At 41.3% G+C, this 21558-nt stretch overlaps 2 protein-coding genes and 1 long non-coding RNA gene across 7 annotated transcripts in view; all 3 read right to left on the reverse strand.

The window, feature by feature from the left end:
- Positions 1 to 2123, reverse strand: part of mamdc4 (MAM domain containing 4) — a 95590-nt gene extending 93467 nt beyond the window's left edge. The window contains exons 1-3 of one of the 4 annotated variants that reach the window (XM_029169785.3): positions 1893 to 2121; positions 1076 to 1168; positions 734 to 892 (exon numbers count right to left, since the gene is read on the reverse strand). In XM_029169785.3, coding sequence (XP_029025618.1) covers positions 734 to 892; positions 1076 to 1168; positions 1893 to 1941 — 301 coding nt within the window. In that variant the 5' untranslated portion in view covers positions 1942 to 2121. Of the gene's footprint in view, positions 1 to 733; positions 893 to 1075; positions 1169 to 1892 lie in introns of all 4 variants that reach the window. The other 3 variants (XM_029169788.3, XM_055513128.1, XM_055513129.1) reach the window with 3 other exon arrangements.
- A 1555-nt stretch (positions 2124 to 3678) lies between these two features.
- phpt1 (phosphohistidine phosphatase 1) lies at positions 3679 to 4912 on the reverse strand. Its single transcript, XM_029170000.3, has 3 exons — positions 4591 to 4912; positions 4128 to 4255; positions 3679 to 3943 (listed from the first exon to the last, which is right to left on the reverse strand). The coding sequence occupies exons 1-3, from the start codon at positions 4754 to 4756 to the stop codon at positions 3851 to 3853; spliced, it is 387 nt and encodes a 128-aa protein (XP_029025833.1). The 5' UTR covers positions 4757 to 4912; the 3' UTR covers positions 3679 to 3850.
- A 6001-nt stretch (positions 4913 to 10913) lies between these two features.
- LOC129604963 (uncharacterized) lies at positions 10914 to 14379 on the reverse strand. 2 transcript variants are annotated; one of them, XR_008696366.1, is made up of 7 exons: positions 13902 to 14374; positions 12137 to 13042; positions 11626 to 11801; positions 11477 to 11528; positions 11255 to 11308; positions 11058 to 11165; positions 10914 to 10979 (listed from the first exon to the last, which is right to left on the reverse strand). It is a non-coding gene; the product is annotated as an uncharacterized LOC129604963 (long non-coding RNA). The 2 variants fall into 2 exon arrangements; XR_008696365.1 differs by having other exon boundaries at positions 11626 to 13042; positions 13902 to 14379.
- Between the last annotated feature and the right edge of the window lie 7179 nt (positions 14380 to 21558).

A 21558-nucleotide genomic window follows, 5' to 3' on the forward strand; every position in this document is an offset into this window, starting at 1 on the left:
CCCAGCAGAGCTCTGTGAACTTAAAATAAGGGAGAAATAAGCTTTCAGTAAACATATTGGCTTTAATCACTTTGTGGCAACATAAAACCAGCATGCTACTAGTTGTACTGGTCTTAGGCAGGAACAGACAAAGATCAGATGGACTGGATATTTCTTACATCTGTAAATATACAAAGGCAGGGCTCAATGTATTTAAAATAAGGCAGGAGTAGGCTTTTGTTTAAAGGCTTTGGCTCTAATAATCACGTTTTGGCAACATGAAAGCATCTTACTGGTTTAACTGGTCTCATGCAAACATTAAAAGTGGTCAAAAAACTTGGTGGTCACTAGTACAGTTTCAATCAGAGTCAAAGTGTGGAAGAACAAACAGGTTGCAGCAATATTGGGCCGTAGATCTGAGTCCATAGCGTCATGTCATACGACAAAGGTCAATGACACTGCAACGAGAACTTATGACATTAGAGACTTATTGGTTTTATCAAAGTAAAATATTATTATTAATAATAATTATTATTAATTCATTCAATTGCTATCTGGGTTTTAACTAACTTAATAAGAAATTATAAGCCCATGCTGATGCTCTATAGCAGCACAATAGTTAAGCAACCCACTATACATCTTGAAACTTTTACTGTACACTACTTATATTACTGTAATCTAAAAGCATAAAAGGATAGAGGAAATGTATATTTCATCAAATTAATTAAATCTATTTAAATATCTATTAAACTACCTGTAGCTGTCCCAGTGGTGTAGTCAGAAGATGGCCCGCTGTCAGGCAGCATGTCCCCTCGCTGATGTCTCTCCCAGCTGTATGGACTGAAGGACTGGTCAGTCCATCCACACATTCCCGCTTCCTCAAAGTCACACTTAAACCCTTTTTCACTGTAACCTTAAGGTTTCAAGAGAGAAACAATAAATGGCAGTTAATGAAAACATTACAAAATAGAGCTACTTGTGCCTTATGATCTGTGTAGGCAAGCAAAAGTAGTAATGTTGTTATAATCAAATGAGACATATACTGTAGGTTCAGTAGCACTTTTGTGTCTGAGTGAAGAAACACTTTGGAATTTACCACAGTTGTGTTCATCGTTGCAGTTGCTGCAGTCACACACAAAGTCACATGTCCTCTCAGGAGCCTGACACGAATCAGCCCGAGAACCAGCAGCTGAGACAACATCGCAAGGTGGTCAATCTTCGTAAAGTCTATTAAAACTGATCTTTGAATCATTACACTTTTTTATTGATACATGTATCTAAGATAATCTGGTTTTGATATTACCTCTCATAAAATATTCAAATTTCAAAAAGCCACTTCATAACATCTTTATTATTTTGAGTGCTGTGATTTTTCACTTTTTACTTTCCAGAGAAAAAAAAACACCCTTCTCTTTTACACACTTTCTTTTTGAAGGATGTGTAAAATCCCACTAGTGACTCGGCTTCAGTCATTATCAGGATTTATTTCTGCCAAGAATTTATGGCACAACTAATGCAGGAAGGCTCAAAGTCTGATAGGAAATAATTAGGATATACAGCAAAATAACATTGTTGTTCATCCAAAGGTATTTGGTTAGGACATTGTATTTTAGTCACCCGATAGATAGAAATTAGACTAAAGGCTTTACTCCACAGAGAGCAAGTTTAGATACCTGTAATAACGGGGAAACCCTGAGATTCACATTTTATAGATTCAAGCACACTTTTTAACGTATACATTAATTAGATTCATCCCAATGGGCGTTGCAAAAGCACATTCCTTTGTTTCGTGACTTGTTTATAAAAGTTTTTAACACCTTGCACTCAATACATTGACATAAGCCATTGCTCAACAGAAAGGTGTGACAAACAAACACACTGTTCGAAAAAGGTCTGGCTGAACATGATCTTACCCCATTGCAGAACCAACAGAATGAGAGCTGAGCACTTCCAGTGGAACATTTTCTCTTTCCCTCTTCCACCAAATCAGTGTGAAGGTTCGATTACAACCTGGGGAGTCGTTACTACAGGTAGTTGATTCTGACTTTGTCTAATAGATAACAGCTGGACTTTAAGCATTATATTACAACACACTGTCATAAATTGTGTGTTGCATTATATTGCAACACACTGTCATAAAATAAAATGTTTTCTGCAGTACACATTCACAATAGCACTTTATTAAACAAGAACTGAAGATGTATGACTAGACTTTGCTACAGGTATAGCATTGATTTTCATTATAAATCAATGCTTTGTATGCAGCTTGTAGCAACTACTGTAACAAATTACTGTACATATAGTTTCCTTACAGTGACAATTCATTGTAAACAAAATTTGAAAATATTTCAGCACACTTTTCATCAACAGTTTCAACAGTTTTATCAGTAGTTTACAGTTCAGCACCTAACACTAGGAGTCCCAGCATTTTTTTGCCACCCAAGGACTATTCAAGGTGGGTCAAGAGACCCGAAACACTTAAGCTAACATCCTAAATGAGCCATGAACGGCTTCTATTGTTCCATAAATGGGGCCATTCCCCCCACGGCCAGGGGGTGTTCACGCTGAGCCACTTCAACAAAACCTGTGTTTTCTGTCACAGGCCGTGCTGTGGTCATCCAAACCGCCTCTCATGGAGACATGAAAATGCACAGTACCAACATTTCTTACCGTACTATACAATCTTACTGTTGTATCACACAGGCGCAGTTACCTGCTTTGGCCAGAGGCGGTGCAATAAGGAAGGTGTCAGACAGAAAATCTGACTGCTGTCTTGCACTTTTCCATGTTAGCTCATCAACACACAAGTTTTTTTTTTCTTTTGGGAGATTTATTGATAAAATGCAAATAAAAATACATTGTACACACATCTTTGTAAATGACAATAAAAGGTAAGTTGTGTTTTGTAGGAGGGATGTGCAGTGGCACTGTCAGGACTGTAGCTCCTAAAACATTGTTTTTTTTTTCATTTGCATGCTTCCTAAATGTACATTTTTCCTACAACTCACCTTTTATTGTCATTCGCAAAGATGTGAAGATGTGATTTTACCAATAAATCCCCCAAAAGAGAATAAAAATCACCTTTCATTTTTGTTTACAAACATAAAAAAACGTTGTTTTTGCGTTTTTATGAATACAAGTGGTCTTATTATGTGGCACATGCAGAAGAGAGTTACCAGAGGGGCCCATAGCACCAAGTGTGTCCTGCACGCTTGAGAGAAGCAGCTTCCCCCGCTCTGCGCCAAGCACATTTATTTACATGCATTGAATACAAGCAAGCGCGCCCTCCTTTCTGTCTCTTGGTGCTATGGTGGGTGCTTGAACCTGGTTAGCCTGGTAGTTCAGTTGGTAGCCACTTGAGTATTGACTTTATCTTTAAATTTATTGTATGTTTCACTGTCGAAAAACATGACATAAACGCAAAAAAGAAGTCCTTGGTTTATCAGATTGACAAGCGGCACATAATCAATTGTCATGTTTCTCCCACACCATTGATTTTAAAGATAAATAAACCTGTGTTTCACTTGTATTCATAAAAATGCAAAAATTATATTTTTTGTAAATAAAAATGAAAAGGTAATAATCCATCACAGAAGATGTAGGTAAAGAATAATGAGGGGTAGGGGTGTTTAAAGTTTGTACTCTGCAATAAGAAAAACAAAATACTCACAATCAATCTGAGTAAAGGCCAAGACAACATTTTGATGTTGAATTTTTAATAATGATAATGTTTCTTTTCAAATGCAGCTTCACAAAGCTCACGGTTTCGCAATTATTTCTAATCTCATGTTGCACCTCAATACAGTTTCAGAAGTGTTATATCATATCAGTCCAGTAAAAAATTGTTTGTAAACTACAGGCTGGTCCCAGATCAGTATCCTTCATTGTCCCAGGTCACTTCATAGTCTGGATACTGAGCCTTCAGCTTCTCAGTGCTCACTGCATGGTGTGCTCTTCCAAATCCCTGTAATAGAATCAAAAACATTACATTACAGTGTATTGATTACACTGTTACATTTTAGAGATAATGTTATTACATTAAATGAAGCTCAAACAACAAAAACCTTTATTTACACTGAACTGCTTATGAGCACAATTAACGTGTGTTTTATTAGTGACATCCTTGTATTTCAGCAGGATTCCCTCACCATGGAGTAGCCGTATACATGGATCTTCTTGGCTTGAGGATCATGTTTGATCCTTCCTCCTCCGACACACTCACAGTCCAGGTGTCCATCTTTTTCCAGCTCCGCTGAAACCTTCTCATATATATCAGCTAAAACAACAGAACAAATCTGGTAAGCTTTAATGTGAAGTTTATCACCAATATATTTATTTTAAAATTAACTGTGCAACCTGTTTTTTTAATTATCGCTGAAGTTCAAGCTGCTAGTTATAAAATACACATGTATATGATACATAGCAGGTTGTTTTAAAAATCTGCTGCCACCCTCAGTTTATGACAAGCACATTTCATACAGTTGCACTGTGATAAAATGATGTTTTATGACAACCAACCTACTCGTTTCAGTTGCTCCTTCAGGGAACACCCCAAACTGGGAACTAAAAACTAATGTGCTGGTAATGGGCTCAGAAAAATTATTTACTCACCGTGGTACTCAGCCCATCCGTACCCTCTAACTATATCTATCGCTGAGTCGCCCCCCTCCTCCTTGCTATGAACTCTAATGAGGACATATTTAAACACTCCAGATGGGTCGATGTCTGCCTCGGGTATGTTAGCCATCAGAGCAGCAGCCTTCATCTGTGTGCACATCTCTGAAGATCTAAGCAGCCGCACTAGCAGGGTGTTTTTATAAAACTCCACTAATCCAAAGACCTCAGTATGTTGCAGTGTAGTCGATAGGAAAATAAAGCGATACCAAGGCGCACATCAATGACGTGCATGCCGATGATGCTCTCCAGCGCCAGGACGCCCCACGTGACTTGTTCAGATTTAGTGCGTCTTATGAAACAGGTCCGTGTACGTTTTTAACAGTTTGATTTCCCCACCAGAATAAAAGCTGGAAAAACGAAACGGCTTTAAATCCATTTATTTGCCCGTTTTTGAAAACACCGTTTTCAGCTAGTTTATTCGTTTTTAACATGCTGCTTGGATTAAATGACGTGTGTCACTTTTATAAAGAGCCCGTTTATGTTCTAACAGTTTAATTTGAAAACCAGTCGTTTTCTCTTTTTCCGTTTTTTTCCTCAAAACCTTAAATCCAAATTTTCAAAACACCAAACTTTGCTTTTTTTTCTTACTTTTGCAACTAAGTGTTATAACTTTAGATGAATTCTCAGGACTTTCAGAATACTCTTTTAATTGGACAAAATCTATAGTGCTACCACTTAACCTTAAGGTGACTAACATCTCTTCTACCACACTCCATTCAGGGAACATTAAATACTTGGGCATCTAGGCTATCAGAGCTGATCTAAACTACAATCCATTATTAAAACAAATAGAAGCCAACCTCAAAAGATGGCAGTCCTTACCCATTTCACTTATTGGAAGAATTGCCACCATAAAAATGATGATCCTGCCAAAAATTAATTACATATTCTCAATGATTCCAACTCAGCCAGCCCAGGTGTGGTTTAAGACATTAGACTCATACATCTCACAGTTTCTGTGGAAAGCCAAGCCACCACGAATTAGTTTAAAAAGAAGCTGCGGCGGCCTAGAACTACCTAACTTCCACTACTATTTTCTTGCCAATAGACATGTTCACAAATGGATAAAACCCATGCCAGCAGACTCCTTCTGGATAGACATTGAACAAACATTTTGTGGAAATATTAAAGTTGCAGATCTACCCTTTATCAGCCCCAAAATCAAACACCAGAGGATGCTACCAGAGGATTAGCATAAAAGCATCTCTGACAGCCTGGTGGGATTTTCTTAAAATTAATGGGTTTTCACTTACTCTTTGCCAAAACACACCTCTCTGGAACAATCCAGACATCATACAAAACAAAAAGGTAATACACTTTCCAACATGGCATATATTAGTGTCCGACTATGAAATCACTAGTGTCAATTTCTTAGAATACCAACAACTAAAGTCAATACTTAATGCAAAAAGTAAGAATACTCCCATCCACATGGAAACAACACCAGTAAAAGAGCGATTTATTAATATATCAGGGAAAAGGACAGTATTAGTAGTAAAATCTATATCTTAATTTCCAATGTAGATAAGACAGTGAGCCTTCCAATCTCTAAATGGGAAGCTGATCTCGACATTACCACTAATCACACGTACTGAAATAATATATGTTCTAATTTATTCAGAATGACAAAAAATACAAATTTACAACTAATACATATAAGATTCTTCATAGAACACATTATACAGGACAAAGGATGTTCCAAATGGGTCTCACAAAATCAAATATTTGCCCTCATTGTACAGATAACACAGCAGATAGATTCCTACATGCATTCTGGTCATGTTCACATGTGCAGCAATTTTGGCAAAGAGTATGTGAACACCTGTCAACCCGGTCAGGCTGTCCAATCCTAGCAGCCCCTGCACTTTGTCTTCTAGGAGATCTAAGTGGGCTTGACCTAGAGACAAACTCATCACACACAATTCTTTCTGCCCTCTGTGTCGCAAAGTAAATCATACTCATGAACTGGAAAAAAAATAAATTAAGCATTATTCAGTACTTGAACAGCTTGTTAGATTACACCACCTTAGACATATTGTCTGCTTCGTCAAATCAATAAACAAAACTATACTCTGATTGATTCCATTTCCAGGTACGGATGCGGGAAGCTCGAGTGCTGCATCATGTCTGGCACAGTGGTGGGGGGGGGGGGGGGGGTGACTGGTGGTTGGGAGTGCCTGCCTGCCTAAGGAACTGGGACAACAGGGCTGGTGGATTCTGGGCTGGCCGCATGGGTCCCTTGCTGTGGGGGTGTGGTGGCTGCTGAAACCGGCAGTCCAGTGCCGGAGTAGGGCCATTTTGAGGGTTGCCGTGTTCCTGTCTCCGGGCAGCGGAGGCAGGCCTCCCTGCCAGTGTGCGGCGGCGGACCTGGGGTTGGAGACTTGGGTGACCTGTGTCCGGGGGGTCGCTCTGAGGGGTGTCTAGAACGGGTGGGGTGCTGCCTGTCCAAGTGGTCTAATGCCCTTTGGTAACTGCTCGGGCCTGTTGCGGGGGGGGGGGGGTTTGGTCGACTACTCGGGCTGCTTATGGCCCTGGGCGGAGGTTGGCCCTCAATGCATAACCGCAGAGCATGTGTGTAGATTCAAGTGTAGCACTAAACGGGGCGAGCATGGGCATACTTGAGTGAGAGAATGGGTAAGTGTGAAAGAAGGGCGAGGATGACTTTGGCTGCGCTGTGCCTGGGCAGTAGCACTACGGTCCCGGTTCACCCCGGGACAGGCAGTGGGATGGGTAGCAGCGCTAGTCAGGAACCTGGCTCTGTGGACCCTGATGCTTTGCTTCCCAATTACATTTCTCCAGATTCATCCACTTAGGTCTGCGAGGGGCGTCCTGCTGATAGAGGGACCGGGACTACCGGAAAGTGGTTCCGTCCCTCCCAAGTGGGATGCTCTGCAGTTTTAATTGCATTAGTCATACACACTCATCCAGGATTCTGGTGGCTCCCTCTGGGGGGGCCAGTGGACGGAGCCTTTACGTTGATGGCTCTGTCTGCTGGACCCCTCGGGGAAATGGTGATCTCCTCCAAAGTTCCTCATACTTAGCCACATACACATACATTTAGGGCCGGGGGTGGGCTCTTTCACTGGGGCCTGGGGCTGAGGCCAGTTGTGGCCTCCCCCACTGGCCCGGGTGGAGAGATCACCACCCAGTTTTAAGTGCAAAAAAGACATTTAGCGTAGGGAGGGCACTGTCCCGGGGTCACACCATCAGCCAGTGGTCGTGCTCCTGGAGGTGTCCCCCACTTACAGTGCACTCTAGTTTCACACACTTCAAGTCCAACTGGGTTGCAGGGTACATACCTTAACACTATTATTGGTATTAGTATTAATCTCCAAGGTAAACCACAGTACAACAGTTGTTTAGTTATGAATGTGTTAGCCTAAGGTACATCCCTGCTTATTTATTTTACACCCATTTTTACTTACCAGATATGCTTGGTTTCAGCAGCTGGTTGCACCCCCACCCACCACCACCCTCCCGCACACACACCCAAAAGCAGAAACCTACCCTGTTCACCAACACAGCAACATCACACATAATTAGGATTAGCTAATAAAACACTAAATAAACCATGAATCAAGAAGTGTATATGTATTTTATATATACCCCTCTTGTTAAAGCAAAGCTGTCCATCACAATATGGCGTTATATATGCTGCTTGTTAAACTGCTGGAAGGAACAAAAAAAAAATCTCCAGACCCGCCTACTTTCATTTAAAAATATAGCTAAAATCAGAAGCATCCTCTCTCAGAGCGATGCTGAGAAACTGATTCATGCATTTGTTACCTCTAGACTGGACTATTGTAACTGGTAACTCATAGGATGTCCTAACAGCTCTATAAAAAGCCTACAGCTTATTCAAAATGCTGCAGCCAGATTTGACAGGACTTAGAAAGAGAGATCACATTTCTCCTACATTAGCTTCTTTGCACTGGCTGCCTGTAAAATGTAGGACAGAATTTAAAATTCTCCTACTTACCTACAAAGTACTCAATGATTAAGCTCCTTCTCATCTTCAAGACCTCATAGTTCCTTATGATCCCAGCAGAACACTTCGTTCTCAGAGCGCTGGGCTACTTGTGGTCCCTAGAGTCTTTAAATGTAGAACTGGAGGCAGAGCTTTTAGCTACCAAGCTCCTCTCCTGAACCAGCTCCCTCTTCAGGTTCGAGAAGCTGACACACTCTCCAACTTTAAGATCAGGCTTAAAACCTTCCTTTTTCATAAGGCTTATAGTTCGAGATAGTTCAGGTCACTGGCAATGATTGTTAGTCACAGGAACCATCTCTTAGTTAAGCTGCAAATGACATAGACTGCTGGGGAACTTCATTTATACACTGAGCTCCTTTGTTTCCTTCTACCTCTTCTGTCCAATAATCTCCCATCATTGTTCTATGTTCAACTAATCTTGTCTCTTTCTCTCCAGTAGTTGTGCTTCTCCCCCGCTCCCTCTCTTTCTTCCCCACTCTATCCTCAACTACAGGTATCATTGGACTCAGAGCTGTGTCTGTGGTGGGCTGCTGCAGATCCAACCATCCCGCCTGTATCCAGTCTCTGGTCTAACCATCTGGCCTGTGCTTTGTTGTTGCTTGTTGTTGTTGCTGTGCTTTTCTCTCTCTCTATCCCCTCACCCCCACTGGTCGAGGCAGATGGCCACCCACATCCAGCCTGGTTCTGCTGGAGGCTTCTTCCTCGTTAGATAGGGAGTTTTTCCTCACCAATGTTGTTGTCCAATAAAGGCTTGCTGTATGTGGGATCTGTTGGGTTTAGTTGTGTAAAGTCTTAAACCTTACTTTGTAAAGTGGCTTGAGATTACTTTGTTGTGATTTGACGCTATATAAATAAAATTGAATTGAAAAATTGAATTGAATTGTTACCAGCGTGTTCAGACACATTAACAGCTCCTCCAGTTTTAAAACTGGCAGACCTTGTTTATAAACATAGTTCTGCACATTATACTATCCATTTATGTTTATATATGCACAGCTGAATAAGCTGGAAGACACAGAACAGGTTTACAGACTGTCACCAGGGGCCCGTTTTAAGAAGGAGGTTTTGTGGAAACTCTGAGTTTGTTAACCTCGAAATGAGGAAACCTCAGTTTTCGGTTTCAGAAAGCGAGGTTATTTAAACCCGTAAAGCGGGGTAAGTTTAAACCCGTTTCAAGAAGCGAGGTAATCGAAACTCAGAGTCAGTTACTATGGCAACTTAGAGACCAAAATGTCCGTTTCTAGAGGATCCTGTAGATAAGGACGCTGTATTAATTCACGCGGCATTGAATTTACGCTGCGAGAGGATTTTGACGCCGCAAGTTAATTTTCTGTTATATCTGCATGCATATTTATTTGAGCGGTACCGTTTTTCTTGAGACTCCACATATGTCAATAATCTTATCCACCCATACGTCAAACACATCACCCATCGTGGCCGTACTTTTACATCCAAACAGATTCTTTGTGTTGCGTTATTTTTTTTGGCAAACGGTAGTTTTCTTTATAACATTGGAGATGCTGAGCACATTAGTGATGCCACTGTATGTAGAATAGTTCGACCTCAAGCGCTTTCCTTGACACAAACTCCTCAGAGCCATTAAACAGGAGTTTCACAGGATTGCAGGTATGGTGTATTTAATGAGGTTAAGTGAGGCTAATCTGAAAAATGATGATCAGTTAATAACATTTTGGGTCATTACCAGTCATTACCAGTCATTACCAGTCATTACCAGAGCTGGGCCAAGTGGCCCAGCTCTGGTAATGACTCATGAATATATTGTGAGTCAACCCTAAGTAACAGGCTGCACTGTGGTAAGTACATGTATGTCCTATAGTCTTATTTCAATGCATGCACTCACACTCACAGGAGCACTTCTATGCAGCACTAAAGTAACGAGAACTTTCTTCTAGGAGAGATTGACAGCTTTCTGTTGGAGATAGGGGTCACCCATGCCAGCCCACACTACTGACCCCTCACCCAGAACCCGAAGCAGGCCCCCAGCAGCGCTTTAATGTGGCCCTGCAGAACAAGAGTCCGGGTGGAAATGACCATAGGCCTGTTGAAGCACATCACCTCAGGGTAACACCTGAGAGGCCTGTGACAATATTGTGAGATGTGTTGTTCTCCACAATATTGCAATTATTAGAGGGGAGCAACACCCACCCCTACAAATACAAGACCCTGAGGGAGACTCAGGGTAATCTGCAGAGTGGATGGACAGTCAGAGATGGGATTTGCCGTAATGTCTTAATCAGCCTTCACCACCACCACCACCACCAATAAAAGAAACTGAATGAATGCAAATCATAATTTATTTGGTTTTCTTCATTTCCTACAAATACAAAGACAATTGTTAGATTTTATGATTCTTCCACTAATTCATACAATTCACCCTTAACTATACACTCACCTCCAGCTTTTGTTTGAGAATTTCAATTTCTAGATCTGTCTTTTCAACCTGGTGGTCCAAGTATAACATTTCCTTGAGCTTTAGTTTATACAACTCCTTAACTGGTAACTGAAAATACAGACGATTTAGAGTTACATTTTTTAGTTCCTCAATACTCTTACAGAATTGAACTTGGCATTTACTAAACATCACTTAACTGTGTGCATCTGTGCAGCAGAATGTGACGGACCCCCCTCCTGTTCTTTCACACTCTGGTGCAGAGGGGAGATAATAAAGTCAGTATACTTGGAGATAAAGTTACATCCTTTAGGCTACACAACACAAACATCAGAAATCATGGGATGTGTATAAACTGTATTAATATTACACTTTATAATACTGCTTATCATAATTTAAGCTTTATTTAATAGTATACTTACAACATCCTGGGCTTCTGTTGTGACAGGAGGATTCACATATTACCATCAGAATCTGTTAAGACCAACAAAGAACCCAACCCAGAGTCTAAGAAATGGATATATCAAAAGTAGCCTATGTAAAAAACCAAATATATAGGTAGGCCTCTTACATTTTACAAATGCACTTGTATCCTGGGGAGTGACTGGTTCTGATTAACTCCCTCCAGGAATTCCTTCAGCCCCTGCTTTCCAGTGTTCAGGCTAAGGGGCAAACACCTCTGCATGCGTCAGTGGTGGAGGTGCAGGTCATCCACCAGTTGTCTAGCCTCTGCCTTCTTTCTGTTGGCTGAGTAGAAGTCAAAAGATTTAACTGTGTGAAAACATTACAGCCATGTTGAAAATCCTGCTGCACTGATATACTCTGTATGCTATTTAGTTATTTAATATGTCAACTGTTGTAAAGTTAGGTAGTCTACACCCATGATATGATCGTGTCGGTCGCTATATGCTTGACATAACTGTCGTGTATTTCTATTCTCTTCAACCACGACAGAGATTTCACAAGAACTCATCTTTGAAGTTTAAATCAATAGCATACAAATTTATTATACATGACAAATTAAATCAATCAGATAATGATTACAAAAGAGTAATAGCAAGAGAGGCAGAAACCAAATTCACCTGCTTGTTCCTCTGCAGAGAGAACTGAGAGGTCGGAAAAGGTCCGCTGTGTGCTACCAGCGGACCCTCTGCGAAGCGCTCTAAAAAACCCCAGCCTGTGAAGGCCTGCTTTTAACCACCACCTAAAATCTTTCCACATGTCCAAATAAGGACGTGTAGATGTTTTTCTCGGCTACTCTGAAGGTCCTGGCGCTGGGCCGTGTTATCTGTCCAGCTCCCGTATGCATCTGGCCCACCATCAACCTCCTAATTCCTTTCCCAGGTCGGCGTGACATTTTGAATATTTCCTTAGGAACAGCTCGGATAAACAGTTTACGCAACAGATTCTGCGAACACAGATTCTGCGAACCCAGTTCAAGCAAACGCTTTCACCCCAGTCACTGAGGACACACGAACCCATCTACTCTCTGTACTTCTCTCATAAGCAATGATCAATTTTACTGCTAAAAGTAAATGTAAATGTCTGTTTCCTGGAGTCTATCCCAGATGCTCCCCAGACAACGACCCTGCCAAACTGCAAGGGTTGAGGAACAGTCGCTGCATCTTAACCTGACCAGAACATATTGTTCAATACCTATATAATAATATATAATATGATACATAAATATACTACTCTTTTGTTGTCATGTTGCCATGGTGACAGCGCTTAACTCTGAGTCAATCAACTCGGAGTTGCTTAAACCAACTCTTTTCAGCTGTTCTGAAACCGAAAACTCCAGGTTTCCAAACTCAGTGTAAATCAACTCAGAATTTAGTTACTCTCAGAGTTTGTTAAACCTCCTTCTTGAAACGGGCCCCAGGTCAAACCACAGGGGTCAATAGAAGAGTGTGTAGTGTAGTGTAGTGTGTAACCTGCACCCAACAAGACTCCTGCAGCAGGCCGCATATTTGGGGCCTCCATAATGCCTAAATGAAAGTAAGAAAAGAAAAAGGTGAATGCTGTACTAATCTGTGTACACAACATGATTGATTTCACTGAGGTCAATCTGTTTGGCTGTAGAAAGTCCCTCCATGAATAGATATTCTATATGTATGTTTTGGGGAAACAGACTTGATTGCTACAGTACTGGTTTAATTATTTTTCCTTGTCAAAGCAATGACATTTCTGTTCAGGGAGTGAAGGATCAAATTGATAATTTGCTTGACGTCTCCAAGGCTTGTGTCACAAACAGACGATGGAGGAAGGACCCAAATGCACAGCGTCGACTTGAGTAAAACAATGGTTTAATGGGAAAGGTCAGGCAGGCAGAGGTCATACACAGTGCTGGCATGATCAGATCAGAGGGAGTGGGCAAAGGCGAGGTCAAAAACAAGCGGTAGTCAGACTAGAGGCAAGGTCGGTAGCAAGACAAGGTCAAACCCGATAACAAGAGTACTGGAATGCTGGTCAAGAACAATGCAGACAATCTGGCAAGGTGCTGGGGTGAGAGGTGGTGCTTAAGTACTGAACAGCTGACTACTAATGATGTACAGGTGAGGTTAACAAGGACTCGACGACTCCATGTGTGCAGCACGCTATGGGGTGCCAAATGTAAAAGTAGCACCTATAACTAGTTTTCTCACATTTAACTAAATGACACAACATGTTTTCTCACATTTAGTTAAATGTGCAAAAGTCTAAATGTAAATGTTAAATATAAATGTAAATGTTAAATATAAATGTTAAATGTTAAATGTTAAATGTTAAATGTAAATGTTAAATGTTAAATGTTGGCCGAGTGTAAAACTGAATATTCATGAATGGGCAAGTAGACTCCATCCCTACCCTCAAACAGCGCTGGTCTCAGATCAGAGACGCGAACTCAATCACCTCAAACAGTGCGCGTAAACCCCGCCCACATCTGACTCTGGATCGGTGCACGAAAATACTGGAGAGAAGCCTGAAGTCGAAGCCATCATGGCCGCCAGCTCCGACTCCCTCCCGTTGGGGGAGATTGAACGGGCTGTAACGGCAGGTGTGCGGGCTGAGGCTCCGCTTCAAACTGCCGTTCTGTCGTAAACACCATTAATGAGGAGTCAAGTAGGTTTAAAAAGAATATTTCTGTGGCGCCGGTGGAGAATTAGTTGGCTAACTATACTAGCTAGCCGAAGTTACGTCCAGGCTAAAAACAAAAGTTTCCAGATCAGATGTGGGCGGGGTTTACGCGCACTGTTTGAGGTGATTGAGTTCGCGTCTCTGATCTGAGACCAGCGCTGTTTGAGGGTAGTGATGGAGTCTACTTGCCCATTCATGAATATTCAGTTTTACACTCGGCCAACATTTAACATTTACATTTAACATTTAACATTTACATTTAACATTTACATTTAACATTTAACATTTAGCATTTAACATTTAGCATTTAACATTTAAATTTAACATTTACATTTAACATTTAACATTTACATTTAACATTTACATTTAACGTTTAACATTTACATTTAGACTTTTGCACATTTAACTAAATGTGAGAAAACATGTTGTGTCATTTAGTTAAATGTGAGAAAACTAGTTATAGGTGCTCCTTTTACATTTGGCACCCCGTAGCACGCTGCAGGAGTGTTGTTGGCACAAAGTGTGCACTGAGCTGTGGCAAAATAGGTCAACGCTGTGCCTGGAATGGATGGAGGAGCCTGTATACACAGGTTTTGGGGTCGTGATTATGAAATGCAATTTGTAAGTTAGTGTTTTGTTGTTATACAGTACCATCATCTGTTTTTCTTTTAATAAATGTTTTTTGTATTCAGGAAAAAACAAAATAGCCGTTGTTTGGAATTGTTTATTTCATGGCTAACAATGCTGGACAGCTAACACACTCACAGGACCCGTACCAAAATCAGCCTCTCTCCCAGTGCTCTACCCCACTAAGGTGTTGTTTATGCCTCTACCAGACCACATCAGCCACAGAAAAACATTCTTTTAAATGATGAGTTTACACTCATGGTTTTGCTCAATTACAGTAGTTGCAGACATCTTGACTGACTTGTGGCAGTCACATTTGTATAGGCCTGGGCCTCAACCAAAGGGCTATAGTTAATTACTCTAGGGATTGTAGAAAACACAAATAGAATAACATTTGGGGTTATCCATAGAGAGTCAGAAATTATTCTGTACTCTGACAAACATACGACTGGGCCACATGTCTTCTATTGGCCCCTGTAGTCTGACCTGGTGACAGTCTACTGTACAATTTCACACAGCACATGATTGTTTGGGTTGGCTGTCATGGCAGGTAAAATAGTCAGAACCACAGCTCCCAGTAAGTCCAGTACTTTGTACAGTACAATGAAGACAGGAAGCTGGTGCTCAAGCGCTTAACTAATAGATTTATACTCTCCTTGCCAGATGACATCGACTGAAATCAAGCCCTTTTCTGGTTAAGTTGTCCAGAAGATAAAATACAAAAATCGGGAAATCTGAATTTAATCACAGCACCATGTAAAAAACAAATAAACAAGCTGAAAACTTTTAAAAACAAGACGCAGAATTGGATTTAAAGTCGTTTCCCGTTTGTACAATGTTTTCGTGTTTCCGCATTGGTTTCTAATGGTGCAACTTATAATGGTGATTTTCTGATGCCAGACTACTGTAAAACAGCACAATACATCACAAAAAGCACAGTTGCATTTGCCATGGCTCAAAGTAGTGTTCTTATGGCTTGAACAGCTGCAATACAATGTTTCTGTGCTTCTGCTTTAGCACAGAGACCGATGCAGAAACACTAAAACATCGTTTTACAGCTGTTCTGGCCATAAAAACACTACTTTAAGCCAATTTAAGCAATTGCAATTGAGCTTTTAAGGTGTATTGTGCTGTTTTACAGTAGTCTGTCATCAGAACATGACCATTATAAGTTGTAAGCCTAGAAACCATGCAGAAACAGTAACTGTGCGTTACAGCTGTATTCTTCTGTTTTAAAATTGTCTGGCATCAGAACATGACCATTATAAGTTGTATGCTTCAAGACCAATGCAGAAACACTAAACCATTGCTTTACAGCTTTTCAGGCCATAAGAATACTATTTTAAAACATGGCAATTGCAACTGTGCTTTTAAGGTCTATTGAGCTGTTTTACAGTAGTCTGGCATCAGAACATGACCATTATAAGTTGTAAGCCTAGAAACCATGCAGAAACAATAAAACATTTTGGAGCTTTTCAGGCCATAAGAACACCAGTTTAAACCACGGCAATTGCAAATGTGCTTTAAAGCTGTGTTCTTCTGTTTTAAAATAGTCTGGCATCAGAACATGACTATTATAAGTTGTACACTTAAAAACCAATGCAAAAACACTAAACCATTGCTTTACAGGTTTTTAGGCCATAAGAATACTATTTTAAAACATGGCAATTGCAACTGTGCTTTTAAGGTCTATTGAGCTGTTTTACAGTAGCTTGGCATCAGAACACAACCATTATAAGCTGTAGACTTAGAAACCAATGCAGAAACATTAAGACATCGTTTTGGAACGTTTTGGGCCATAAGAACACTCGTTTAAACCAAGCGATTGCAACTGTGATTTAAAGCTGTATTCTGCTGTTTGACATTAGCCTGGCATCATAACGTCATCATTATAAGTTGTAGGTTTAGAAACCAATGCAGAAATACTGAAATATTTTTTGGAGCTTTTCTGGCCATAAGAAGACTAGTTTTAACCACAGAAATTGCAACTATGCTTTTAGGTGTATTGTGCTGTTTTACAGTTGTTTGGCATCAGAACGTGACCAAAATATGTTGTAAGCGTAGGAACCAATGCAGAAACAGTAAAACATTGTTTTTGAGCTTTTCAGGCCATGAGGACACTAGTCTAACTTTAATGTTAGAAACCAATGTAGATGCACTAAAACATCGTTTTGGAGCACTTCAGGCCATAAGAACACTAGTTTAAACCACAGCAATTTCAACTCTGCTTTTAGGCTGTTTTACAGCAGCTTCGCATCAGAACATGACCATTATAAGCTGTAATGTTACAAACCAATGCAGAAACACTAAAACATTGTTTTGGAGCTTTTCAGGCTATAAGAACACTAGTTTAAACCACGGCAATTGCAACTGTGCTTTTAGGCTGTTTACTGGAGCTCGGCATCAGAACATGACCAATATAAGTTGTAATGGTAGAAGCCAATGCAGAAAAACTAAAATATCGTTTTGGAGCTTTTCAGGCCATAAGAACAGTAGTTTAAACCACAGCAATTGCAACTGTGCTTTTAGGGTGTATTGAGCTGTTTGATAGTATCCTGGCTTCAGAACATGATCATTATAAGCTGTTCCGATGGAAACCAATGTAAAGAAACTAAAACATCGTTTTGGAGCTTTTCAGACCATCAGGACACCAGTTTAAACCATAGCAGATGCAACTGTGCTTTTAAGGTGTATTGAGCTGTTTTAAAGTAGCCTGGCATCATAACATGACCACTATAAGCTGTAATGTTAGAAACCAATGCAGAAACACTAAAACATCGTTTTGGAGCTTTTCAGGCCATGAAAACACTTGTTTAAATCATGACAATTTAAACTGTGTTTTTAGGGTGTATTGAGCTGTTTTACAGTAGCCTGGCATCAGAACATGGCTAGTATAAGCTGAAATATTAGAAACCACTGCAAAAACAGTAAAACATCGTTTTGGAGCACTTCAGGCCATAAGAACACTAGTTTAACACTAGAACTACTGGGTTTTCTAAACTGTGATTATGGGCTGTTTTACAGCAGCTTGGCACCAGAACATGACCATTATACGCTTTAATGTTAGAAACCAATGTAGATGCACTAAAACATAGTTTTGGAGCACTTCAGGCCATACAAAACACTAGTTTAAGCCACAGCAATTTCAACTCTGCTTTTAGGTTATTTTACAGCAGCTTCGCATCAGAACATGACCATTATAAGCTGTAATGTTACAAACCAATGCAGAAACACTAAAACATTGTTTTGGAGCTTTTCAGGCTATAAGAACACTAGTTTAAACCACGGCAATTGCAACTGTGCTTTTAGGCTGTTTACTGGAGCTCGGCATCAGAACATGACCAATATAAGTTGTAATGGTAGAAGCCAATGCAGAAAAACTAAAATATCGTTTTGGAGCTTTTCAGGCCATAAGAACAGTAGTTTAAACCACAGCAATTGCAACTGTGCTTTTAGGGTGTATTGAGCTGTTTGACAGTATCCTGGCTTCAGAACATGATCATTATAAGCTGTTCCGATGGAAACCAATGTAAAGAAACTAAAACATCGTTTTGGAGCTTTTCAGACCATCAGGACACCAGTTTAAACCATAGCAGATGCAACTGTGCTTTTAAGGTGTATTGAGCTGTTTTAAAGTAGCCTGGCATCATAACATGACCACTATAAGCTGTAATGTTAGAAATCAATGCAGAAACACTAAAACATCGTTTTGGAGCTTTTCAGGCCATGAAAACACTTGTTTAAATCACGACAATTGAAACTGTGCTTTTAGGGTGTATTGAGCTGTTTTACAGTAGCCTGGCATCAGAACATGGCTAGTATAAGCTGAAATATTAGAAACCACTGCAAAAACAGTAAAGCATCGTTTTGGAGCACTTCAGGCCATAAGAACACTAGTTTAACACTAGAACTACTGGGTTTTCTAAACTGTGATTATGGGCTGTTTTACAGCAGCTTGGCACCAGAACATGACCATTATACGCTTTAATGTTAGAAACCAATGTAGATGCACTAAAACATAGTTTTGGAGCACTTCAGGCCATACAAAACACTAGTTTAAGCCACAGCAATTTCAACTCTGCTTTTAGGTTATTTTACAGCAGCTTCGCATCAGAACATGACCATTATAAGCTGTAATGTTACAAACCAATGCAGAAACACTAAAACATTGTTTTGGAGCTTTTCAGGCTATAAGAACACTAGTTTAAACCACGGCAATTGCAACTGTGCTTTTAGGCTGTTTACTGGAGCTCGGCATCAGAACATGACCAATATAAGTTGTAATGGTAGAAGCCAATGCAGAAAAACTTAAATATCGTTTTGGAGCTTTTCGGGCCATAAGAACAGTAGTTTAAACCACGGCAATTGCAACTGTGCTTTTAGGCTGTTTTACAGCAACTTGGCATCAGAACATGACCATTATAAACTGTAATGTTATAAACCAATGCAGAAATATTATAACATCGTTTTGGAGCTTTTCATCCCATAAGAACACTAGTTCAAACCACGACAATTGCAACTGTGCTTTTAAGGTGTATTGTGCTGTTTTTCAATAGTCTGGCATCAGAGCATGACCATTATAAGGTGTTCTAATGAAAACCAATGTAAAAACACTAAAACATCGTTTTGAAGCTTTTCAGGCTTCAAAACACTAGTTTAAACCCCGGCAATTGCAACTGTGCTTTTAGCGTTTATTGACCTGTTTGACAGTATCCTGGCTTCAGAACATGACCGGTATAAGCTGTTCTGATAGAACTGTATTGATAGGGTGTATTGAGCTGTTTGAAAGTAGCTTGGCATCAGAACATGATCATTAAAAGCTGTAATGTTAGAACCCAATGCAGAAGCACTAAAACATTGTTTTAAAAAGCTTTTCAGGTCATAAGGAGACTAGTTTAAACCCCGACATGTCCATTATTAGCTGTAATGTTAGAAACCATTGCAGAAACACTAAAACATTGCTTTCAAGCTTTTCGGGCCATAAGAAGACTACTTTAAACAACAACACTTGCAACTCTACTTTTAGGGTGTATTGAGCTGTCTTACAGTAGCTTGGGATCAGAACATGACTCTTATAAGCTATACTGTTAGAAACTAATGCAGAAACACTAAAACATCATTTTGGAGCTTTTCAGGCCATAAGAAGACTACTTTAAACCACGGCATGGCCATTATAAACTGTAATGTTTGAAACCAATGCAGAATCACTAAAACATCGTTTTGGAGCTTTTCAGGCCATAAGAAGACTAGTTTAAACAACGGCACTTGTGTGTGCTTTTAGGGTGTATTGAGCTGTCTTACAGTAGCTTGCCATCAGAACATGATTTTTATAGGCTCTAATGTTAGAAAACAATGCAGAATTAATACTAATACCAATAATAGTGTTAAGGTGTGTGCACATACAAACACATAAATATCATATACATTCATATGTGCATTGTTATACATATCCCATACAAATTAATCAAAGTCATGACATACAACACCACAATTTCCATATTCACACATTATTGATATTGGTAGTGATAAGTATCAGTAATACTTACAGTTGCTGTAAGTATTACTGATGGGGCTAGTAAGGCTGTAGCTTTGAAAGAATCCTAGCAGCCAGGGAGCCCACACATCTTCAGTTCCAGGAGGGTAGGTGTTGCGACCCAAGCCGCCCACACAGAGCCCCCCAGGCAAAGCTGCGGCAGCCACAGAGACAGCACCCGAGGTCAGAGTGGGCCACCAGGGGTCAACGCTGTCCACCCCATGAGAACCAGGTGCAAACACTCCCCCCGATGGGAGGGTCGGCCTGAAAGAGTGGAGCCCGAGGACCCACGGTCCGTAGGGAGCCCGCCAGGAGATGCCCACGCGCCCAGAGTGGGACCCGCCCCCAGTCCACCACCCCCACACAAGCGGAGCAGGGCCTACCCCAACGGCCCGACCTCATCCCCTGGCACCACACCGGCCTGCAGCACAAGGCCAGCAATTGGTGGGGGTCAGCAGAAAAGAGACCACATAGGCAGACGATCATCGTACCCCGGGCGGAAAACCGGACCCCCCACACTCCAACCACACCACACGCATACAAACTCACACAGACGCATACACCCACCCACATGTACAACACACATCATCACACACACACACACCATAAATTGTCTCACAACAAACTAGTCAATCATACGTGAACCAATGCACTCTCAGATACATTCTCGCTCCCACACCATTCGCTTGATCACATTCATGGGGAGGGTAGGTCTCCGGCCTGCCGTCCATGTGGCCCCAGGCAGGGACCGCAGCTCCTCCCGAGCCCCGCCCAACCCCCCCAAGCTGGGGGAGGCAGAGGGCAGCAGAAAAGGTACCCCAGAACCCTGCAACCCAGCTTGGACTTGAGTGTGTGAAACTAAAGTGCAATGAAGGAGGGTGACACCTCCAGGAGCACGACCGCTGGCTGACGGTGTGTCCCCCGGACAGTGCACCCCCTCACCCTAAATGTCTTTTTGCAGTTAAAACTGGGTGGTGATCTCTCCACCAGGGCCAGTGGGCTGAGGCCAGAGGGCGTCGGACCGCTAGGGCAGGCAGCGCCCCAGGGGAGAAACACCCCTCCAGGCACAGGCAGGCACCCCCGAAGGGAGTCCCCCGGACGCAGGTCACCCAGGTCTCCACCCCCAGATCCGCCCCCCGCACACCGGCAGGAAGGCCCGCCTCCACTCCCCGGAGACAGGCACACGCCAACCCTCAAAAAGGCCCTACTCCGGCACACGATCGCCGG

This window comes from Betta splendens, chromosome 12 (genome assembly GCF_900634795.4).
Source record: "Betta splendens chromosome 12, fBetSpl5.4, whole genome shotgun sequence".
Lineage (NCBI taxonomy): Eukaryota > Metazoa > Chordata > Actinopteri > Anabantiformes > Osphronemidae > Betta > Betta splendens.

Bases quoted from the DNA above. Each gene is read 5' to 3' on its own strand.
- phpt1 (XM_029170000.3), bottom strand. From the start codon at position 4,756: ATGTGCACACAGATGAAGGCTGCTGCTCTGATGGCTAACATACCCGAG. The intron at 4,256-4,590 runs GTGAGTAAATAA...CTGTTGTTTTAG, and splicing joins CGGATGGGCTGAGTACCACG to CTGATATATATGAGAAGGTT. The intron at 3,944-4,127 runs GTGAGGGAATCC...ATTCTATTACAG, and splicing joins ATGTATACGGCTACTCCATG to GGATTTGGAAGAGCACACCA.